Source organism: Rhinichthys klamathensis, unplaced genomic scaffold (assembly GCF_029890125.1).
Source record: "Rhinichthys klamathensis goyatoka isolate OS25496 unplaced genomic scaffold, OSU_Roscu_1.1 h1tg000338l_1, whole genome shotgun sequence".
NCBI classification, from domain to species: Eukaryota; Metazoa; Chordata; class Actinopteri; order Cypriniformes; family Leuciscidae; genus Rhinichthys; species Rhinichthys klamathensis.
Window position 1 is genome coordinate 2,157,105 of NW_026606852.1, and position 9,665 is coordinate 2,166,769.

Genomic DNA, 9,665 nt, shown 5'->3' on the forward strand with positions numbered 1-9,665 from the left:
TTTCTGAATGTTCTCTCAATGTTCAAAACGCCCAGATTTTTTGTTTAAATTTTATTTTTTGTGATGAAACGTTAAGGGAATATTCCATTTTGAAAACATTATTGGATTGTTATTTTTGAATGTTCTCTCAACATTCTGAAACAAAAAGTAACATTTAACGTCCCTCTAAAACGTCTGAGGAAAAACGTTGCATTGACAATGTAATAGGCTATGTTTTGTTTTTGTGCTAACGTTTTGAGAACGTTATTAAAGAGATAACTTTGAAGAAACGTTCTATTAACGTTACTGGAAAAATGTTTGTTGATAACTTTAAGAGAACATTGCCAGACCGTTAGCACAGTTCTGAGAATGTTCCCTGTTAGCTTATTACTACAGAAATCGTACCTAAAATGATCTAAATCAGTTAGGAAGGGGAAAAATATCTATATGTACTGTAGATAGATAAGAAAAGGAAGGAAAAGCTGATTTAGAGCACAATAATTATTTCAAGAGAACATGAGGTCAAAGCTATAAGGCCACGGACTCATCTTCTGAACTGCAAACCAGGCAAACAAGTGATTGTCTAAGGAGGAAAAGGAGAAATTAAATAAATAAGCTGCGTGAAATTTAAAAGACATTAAAGTTATGACAATTAGCATAGATTAGCATTGAAACCAATGGTTATAAATTGAAAAAAATGGTGAGTGTGTGATGAACACAGCAGCATACATCACAGCATTTGGGTGTTGTGTTTAACCCGTTGTCATTTCACTGATCTCAAACATCTCAACTTTAACGATAAATAATGAACAACTCATTTGCGTTTAATGGGGAGGAAATACATTTGCAGATAAATTATTAGGCTATGAACAGGTCTTGATTTAGTCAGAAATCTCTTGTGTGATAAATGGCATATCTTACGAGAAATCCAGAAAGGTTGAGTACCACAGCTTTGAGTGTTATCCTATATGTAATTTATACTGTCAGCACCTTTCCACTGGGTGTTACAGCGTGAAAAGCGCCCCCTGCTGGTCACGTCACTTCCGATCTCCCTTCCAAACACACTTTTTTGCTCTAGTGAATGTTAAATATTTACACAAAATACAAGGAAGTTTAGAAATAAAGACGAGGTAGGCCTACCTGTCATGATTGTAATTCTTTATTTAGGGTCCTGGGAATATGACGAATGTGAAAGTTGACCTTTTTCACTTTTTTTCATTTTATTCTTCAGAAACCTCTGAGAAATAAAGTAGAGAAATAAACTTTGCCACTGAATCTGATGTGCAAACGCAGGATGATTTTTCCGTGTAACTGACCTGATGAATTAAAATGTTTCTTCAGAGTGAAAAACACTTAGGCCTACAACATTTCGGACCTCCCAATATGGCGATATAGCTTAGACCTACTCAACATAAACAAAAGCAGAGTAATATTTATTTGGTTGACCGTGGTGGAAGTGAAAACAAAAGAATAGCATCCTGTTAAACGTTGTTTTAAACACGAACCACTTACAAGATCTGGCTTAGTTTGGTTTGTGAGCTATTAGTATGTGAGACATTAGACCAAATATATACAAGCGCCACAAGTTTTTGTCATATTTCTGTCTTAAAGAATGAACTTTTAGGGTAGGTGATTTGTTCCAGAAACATTTTTGTTATGCTGGTGTCTACAGACTCTTCACATAGCCTACTGATAGCAATCACTAAATTAAGTGGTCTTAATGTATTTATATGTGCCTGTGGAAGGCGTAGGACAGTAAAATGTCCGTCCAATCATTTCGGCCCGAATGTAATGATATGATGTCCTGCCTGCCTGTCAACCTGTATTTTCATACCTCTGCGCAATCTGCATTACTCTTGACATTACACTTCATCAGCACGAGCACCAAAACAGCCTTTTACAGTTTCTCCTGAACCAAAACAAGTGCTGCGTTCACTTCACGCCAACAGTAATTTTTAAACCCATGACATTATACTCGGAACAATTTATGGTTTCAATGGAAACACTATCAACGCCGAAATGAATCTGCAGCAGTCAGGTGGTGCAGGTCAGTGCTCTTAAAGTTGTTTATGTTCAATATTATTGTAATGTTATGTGCTTTGAGACATGAGGTAGTTTAACACCGTTTCTCCTGACGCTTTTGTTTGCTCCCTGCATACGCATTTAGAGTCAAACCAAACATTATTCAGACACCAGAATATAATTTTTGATATTTTTTTACTAGTGGGTACAGGACACTATAGTTCATTTATGTAAGTGAGGATAGCAAAATTAAGTAAACTGTGACATATTATACCCCAAAAATTCTCCATACAGTGGACTACCAGTAAAATGTATAAAATATTGCGACCAAAAATGATTCAGACACTTTGACCTGACCGTTTTGCCTGTGTTTTTTCTTTAATCGCTAATGCGACCTTTTTACACCACAGACTTAATAAAATTAAGCATTGCTTGGTAATTGGTTGAGGTTGAGGTCTGAGGTCTTGTCATATTTTATTTCCATTTTCTAAACTATAGCGAACTGTGATAATGTGAGAAATGTTGAAGGTGTCTGAATAATTTTTGGTTCGACTGTAGCAAAGCTGTGGCTTTGTAGACGGTCTGAAGGGAGGATGGGATCTCATGCTTTCAAAGCTATAGCTCACTATTGCTAGCCTCTCCGGAAATGCCTATACCTTTACACATGTCTTATACACGAGGTATGCATCTGTAGCGCACTACATTCTAAGCTCCAAATCAGAGTAAAAAACACTCCCAATTAAAAGCATAATCAGTAGCCTACAATTATACACCTATGCTATGTCACATTTTTATTTCAAGCATGTTGTCAAAAACGATTTTTTAAATAAAAAAGCTGTGGCGTTTTTGGAATGCAGGAAAATCCATTTCTTGGAACATAGCTAGATTCTATGGTCAACCAGATATTCAAACAAGATGGACACCAGCTGGCCACATGGAGGCGCTACAATCGTATTTCAGAAACACTAACGGGAGAACAATAGCTTTGAAAATCATTTCACAAACTGAGATCTACCTTATAATGTCATATCGAAATACGCACATTCATAGGAATTTTGCTGTAAACTAGACCTAAATGTTCTATTCTCTGTAACTCATTAGAATTCCTGCCAGGAACCGAGAGAGATTTCCCAAAACGTGTATGAGTTAAAAAAAACAACAATATAAAGAGCGTTTTTGCGAAAGACATTTGAAATCGAAACCCACATTTTATGTGCTTTACAAATTAGAATATACGAAAAATAAGCATTTAGAGCAATAATAAAAAACATATTCTTGAATTTAAGATGCAAAAGTAAAATTCCACTGCCAATAAAGCAAGTTTATAAAATAAATTACGTTTCTCTGCCTATTTAAATAGCTCATTACATTAACATGATTGATTAGGCTATAGCTAGTGTATGATCAGTGTAGACTATTCTAAAAAGCTAAACTAATAAAATAACGTTTGCATTTTACAAAAGAGCATTTCGAGGGAAAAGAAAAGCTGAAAAAGTTTCAGTTCTACAGAAGGAATATATATATTCAGTTTCAAAGAATAAATGTGACCCTGGATCACAAAACCAGTCACATGGGTCAATTTTCTGAAATTGAGATTTATACATCATCTGAATAAATAAGCTTTTCATTGATGTATGGCTTGTTAGCATAGGACACTTTTTGGCCGAGATACAAATATTTGAAAATCTGGAATCTGAGGGTGCAAAAATATCTAAACATTGAGAAAATCGCCTTTAAAGTTGTCCATTTATGTTCGCGATTGTGCTGCATTCATCACAAAAATAAATGTTATATATATGTATATATACGGTAGGAAATTTACAAAATATCTTCATTGAACATGATCTTTCCTTAATATCCTAATGATTTTTGGCATAAAAGAAAAATCAATCATTTTGACCCATACAATGTATTGTTGGCTATTGCCACACTTGCTACTTTTGACTGGTTTTGTGATCCAGGGTCACAAATGTGTTTTGGAACAACATAATTTGAATTATTAAAGTAGCATACACATCTAATTGCCTTTAACAGCTTATATAATGAATGCAAAATAAAAATAAAATAAAAAAATGAACATGCCTGAAACTGCATTACATCAGATGAGAAACGAAAGCCTGAATAAAATGAAAGAATTCGAATAATTCTAGTCATCGAATAACTTTATCTGAGCAATGTAAATGTTGAACATTAACAAATAACAAAACATGAAATATTAAGTGCTGTTTTTTGAGATGTACACAGGCTATACACAAATTAATGCATTTCACAATTTATGTATTTTACACTATATATATATATAAAGTGTAAAATACATAAATTATGAAATTCATTCAAAATGAATGATTGCACATCTTCTAATTAACATTAAATTCTTAAATTCAATACTGTCTTTGTTAATTGTTCAAGCATTAATATCCTGTGAAATTCTATAAAAATGTTGGCATACGCTGTTTGATTCGGCTGACACAAGTTTGAACAATTAGCCTGTAAAAGTCAGTGTGGCGGCGTAACCATCAAGCAAGAAGCCATTTTGCAGTCTTTTACAACAGAGAGGCTTTCCTTTAGTTTAGACATGTGCTTGTCAAGGTCATTACGTTTATGTTGACCATAGTTATTAAAGCACGTTTTCATGTCGAACTGAGTAGCTAATCTACAGTTTATAAAATCTTGAAAAGTATGTTTGAAAAGTTTTTATTTTTTATATTGATGTGCAGACTCGCTGTATTCAAATATTTTAGTGGCTACTTTTTAATAACTTGAGAGTTGTTGTTTTTTTGCTGTTGCTTTTTGTTGTTGTTTTTAGAAAATGTTATAAATGTTTTTCAAAAACATATTATAAATACTAAGGATGTAGGCTATATAGCCTATAAACACTGTTTCTTTTTTAAATACATCTAAAAAACATTTCTCATTTTTATAGACTCGAACATCCTTCTTTGTCATTGAAACACAACAATGTCCAAACAAACTAACAAAGCCAGTAAGAGCATGTGGCAGTAAACCGATTTCGATAGGTTTTCTATTTCTACACGTCTGTTTCAGAGGGAGGAGCGAAGTGCTCCAGAAAGCCCATTGGCACCGCGTCTGGAAAGAGAACAGAGGGGACTGATGCGCACATGACATTTTCTGACACTTTGCTTGTTGATTGGGTCAGAAGACGTTTTGCAACAATTAAATGACACGCAAAGTGGAAAACCCATTATACTGTGGACTAATCCATCGCCATGAAAGCGCAGGAGCTTCCCAGATAGAAGCGCAAAAACTGCAGGTCATCGGAAATTGACGAGCAGGTTTTGTGAATGTTTTAAATGGCGAACAACCGCAATTCATTTTCCATTCACAACATATTAAACCGAGGACTTGATTGCGAGAAACATTGCCGTCTTGATGAGGAATACGCAGAAGTGCGGGATTGTTCCAGCTCATCTTTGCCGGCTGGGAACACTGGAGCTGAGAGCATTTCTTCCTGTGTGCTCGTGCTGGACTCTTCATCCTCTGACCAACATTCATGCGAGGAAGAGTCAACAGGAGGAGAAGACAATTCACTAGAAAGACGAGACGGTGAGACATTAAAATAACTTCACGTATAGCCTTGCCTATACGTTGTATTATTGCATACGGGTAGTGGGCAGCGTTGTAAAACATTTGGTTTCAAAATTGTAACTCGGTTTTTTTTCTTCTTTACTATACGTACAAAATATAATGTAGGCTATACCTATTTGTCTGCTACATTTTAGAAAAAAACATAGCTATGCATGAATTATGTACATTAACGTCAATGCAAAGAGTGCTGTTGCCAGTAGGCCTACCTGACATTTTACACTTCATGAATTAATTTATTGTGATATAAAAAATAATAATAGTACGCATCACTCAATTCCAGTTTCAAAATTTTCATTCAAAACGGCACAAACATTAAAAAAATGCAGATAATACAATTCTAATACGTATAATAGCAAAAGCTAACCTCTATTAAAACCTAAAAAACATCGCGAGTTGTGGCAAATATATAGCCTAGTATATACACTGTCTTATTTTTGTTTAATATTATGGGTTCAATAGAAACAAATAAATAAATAAAAGCAACTGCTAATTCACATGCTGTATAACTATAATACAGACATGAAATTATGCTTTAAACCGTTTTTGTTTTATCTGTAAATGTTTTTACAAAGAGAAATATAATTAGATGTATGCTTTTTTTTGGTCAACATTAAAGGACAGAACTGGTATCACCAACTTAAGCAGATTCTCCTGTTTAATTTGCTAAAACAAGATTGTCACATTTAAAACAAAACAAGAAATATTGATACACAAACTCTTTTAGTTATGATTTTTAATTGTTAGCCTATGTTTTATGTATTTCTGAATTTGTTTCCAATTTTATTTGCTGTTTAAAGTTACAAAAAACATTGTGACCATTTTGAATTAAAGTGTTTAAAATTAAATGGGAGGCTAATAAATCATAATAAATCATAATAAATTAAATCACAACTTTTATAATACCCATGTTTTAAATTATAGTGTAGTTGGACTAAAAAAAACTGCAAGTTTTGTACTTTACATTAATTTACACAGTTTATATATTTAATATATCAACATTTAGTATTTCAACATAGTTAAAGTTGAAACAAAGAACACTCCCTGGTCTCCTCTAAAAGAAATCCTCATTGTTTTACAGTAAATAACTCCTCAAATACACACCAGTCCACATTGATAGGCTTATTAAATGGCCACTGACGGTCAATTGTAAGACTATTAGTTAATTCATCACATGGTCTACAGCAAAAACAGAGCCTAAACCTGTTTTTGTCCATCTATACAGATCACAACATTGACCAACAGAAACCACAGAGCTGCAACTTTGAAGAGAACCACTCCAAATTGAGCAAGAAAAGGTCCCGGGCAGCGTTTTCTCATGCACAGGTGTACGAGCTGGAGCGCCGCTTTAACCTGCAGCGGTACCTGTCTGGCCCAGAACGGGCCGACCTGGCAGGAGCGCTCAAACTGACCGAGACACAGGTGAAGATCTGGTTCCAGAACAGGAGATACAAAACTAAACGGCGACAAATGGCAGCCGAGCTCGCGACGACTCCCACAACAGCCCTGGCAAAGAGAGTGGCAGTGAAAGTACTGGTGAGAAACGACCAGAGGCAATATAACGCAGAGGAGCTTCCCAGTCCGTCTGTTCCTCCCTTATACCAGTCATACCCGTGCTATCCTTATATGTTCTGCTTCCAGCCGTGGATCTCAGGAAACAATTTAAGCGGTGGCATGTACTGATTTATCAGAGCTAGAAAGTGACTGTGGAGACACGAACAGCCAAAGTGCATTTATGCAGAAGAGAACACGGCAAACAATGCTATTCCTCCAGCAGGATTATAAAGGCAGAAAACATCATAAACTGTAGAACGACCATGAAACCAAAAGAGGAATGCGATTTTGTGATGCTCATTATCAATCATTTCAATAATGACATTAAGCCAAAGCAAAGACAATTCACTGAGTTTCTCTCATTTGTTGTCATAACTGTCCTGTTATACAGTGCAAATGTAATGCACACTTAAAATCTATGAGTTGCATTGCTTTAGATAACAAACTATCAAACCAAAAAGTGGCATCTGAAAACAGATTAAGTGGATGCACATATTCCACTAACACTTGACAAAGTCAGAAAGTGTCCAAATGACTTTTTAATTGTATAGCCTAAATTAAAGCCTAACAATCTTCCATTAATGAAACGTTTTGCATGACTGAATGCCGCTTAATATTAATTTGGTGTAATATTTGTTATCTAATGCAAAGGCATCATGCATTTTTAAGTGCTTAAATAGGCTACTAATTTACTGCCGGTCCACTGTAAATGCTTTGAAATAGGAGTTCTAGTTTGGGAAGTTTTTCTGTTAGCATTTGTCACTGATTAAAGTTCTTGTTTATTTACATCACATGAAAAATACACTGTATAGTGCACTGTCTTAACATGTGTTGACTGTTTAAATCCAATGCCTAAATTAAATCCACTCTAAAAGTCACTCTCTTTTACAGAAAAATAGATGTTTAATAAAGTTAGAGTAGGTTTTAGAAAAAAAAAAAGACTTGTGTCTGAGACTATCTAACCGCAAAAGTGTAAAGCTTAAGAGGGTTTGTCAACTCAAAGTATGGAGATTAATGACCTAAAGGCAATAATTTAAAAGGAAGCAATGATCAAAAGATTCTTTGTGGATAATGGCTTGACAGGTGACGACCTGTCATACAGATAAAAGCCAATGAAAATACCCTCAGTACATGAACGTAATCAATACAACTTTAGATAAACCAACACCAAAATCTCGTACTGACGTCATACTTACTAAATATGTTTTTTATTTTTTATGAACCGCCTCTTAAATCCCAAGAATCATCTTTTGGTCTACTGTTTTCAACTGATGAATGAACGGGACAATACGGTGCCTGTCATCCAATAAATCATAATAAGCGTTGTACTTTGTTTCTTTTGATATGAAACAAAGGGTCAGATTTCAAATTATGTCCGTTTTATTTACATAATTCAAACAATAAATACCGTTTTGGCGCTTTTTAACGTGACGTAGCAGATCGCTGTCGCCTCAGATCATGTGAAGCACGAAGCGCTCGTGAACTGATCATCCCTTCCGATTCACTGCTAGTTACAGCACGAAATAAACATGAATGAACACCAGAAGGTATGTTAAAAGAATCAGTTGGCTACAACTTACAAAAATCCTTGTCTCATCTATTGCCCATTCAGTGTTTCAACTTTCATCCACGGAAATACATTAATAAAACAGCTTGCAAACAATGTCACTTGATTGTTGCATGTACCTCAGAAAAGCCATTCAGTGTGGAGACTACAGCTACAATAGAAGCATTTTGTTAAATAAATGCACCAAATCACATAGCCTATTCATTATCATTTTTACTGTTCTTCAATATTTAGGCCCAATGTAGGCCTTGAATATGTTTGAATAAATCCGTTTTTATAAAAGTTATGACGGCAACCATTTCTAAATGTTAATAGCCTATTTCAAAAAATGAATTGGTGTAGAAACATAGATGTAATTATAAAAGTTAGTACTCTAATCCCAGAGTGGGTGACTTTCAGTAGCCTAAATTTAATTTAATGGGTTTTTTTTTTAAACTAGAGCTGGATATTGACACAAATTTCATAATTCAATTCAATTTCGATCCTAGCTTGCGATTCCGATTCAATTTGATTATTTTTGGATAGCTTAGTTATCGGTACAGTAGGTACATGGCAAATTTTCTCAAGAAAAAAAAAAAATCTCACTCAACTAATGCTGTAAACTATAGGACAGAAGTAAGTTAATAGGCTACATTAGCCTACTATAGCCTAATATTGAAGGTTAAAATAAAGTTTGAACACAAACACTTAAATTACACACGATTTATTATTATTAAATAATAGCTACATATTTAATATTAATAAAGTAGCCTAACAATTAAGGCCTGTTCACACCAAAAACGATAACGATAAAGATAGTTCTGAAAATCGTTGTAAATAACTAGCCTATAAGAATAGCCCACTCCACACCACAACTATAACGACAACAGAACAGAGAAACGATAGCTATTTTTAGAATCACTTTTAAGGGTGCATTTACCAAAAACATGATTAGCCAACT

At 34.5% G+C, this 9,665-nt stretch overlaps 1 protein-coding gene across 1 annotated transcript; it reads left to right on the forward strand.

Annotated features, from left to right (window-relative positions):
- Positions 1-5,090: 5,090 nt before the first annotated feature.
- On the forward strand, positions 5,091-7,635 carry nkx3.3 (NK3 homeobox 3). Its single transcript, XM_056272433.1, has 2 exons — positions 5,091-5,565; positions 6,830-7,635. Exons 1-2 carry the CDS (start codon positions 5,313-5,315, stop codon positions 7,285-7,287), a joined length of 711 nt encoding a protein of 236 aa, XP_056128408.1. The 5' UTR covers positions 5,091-5,312; the 3' UTR covers positions 7,288-7,635.
- The last annotated feature ends 2,030 nt before the right edge of the window (positions 7,636-9,665 follow it).

Bases quoted from the DNA above. Each gene is read 5' to 3' on its own strand.
- nkx3.3 (XM_056272433.1), top strand. From the start codon at position 5,313: ATGGCGAACAACCGCAATTCATTTTCCATTCACAACATATTAAACCGA. The intron at 5,566-6,829 runs GTGAGACATTAA...CCATCTATACAG, and splicing joins TTCACTAGAAAGACGAGACG to ATCACAACATTGACCAACAG.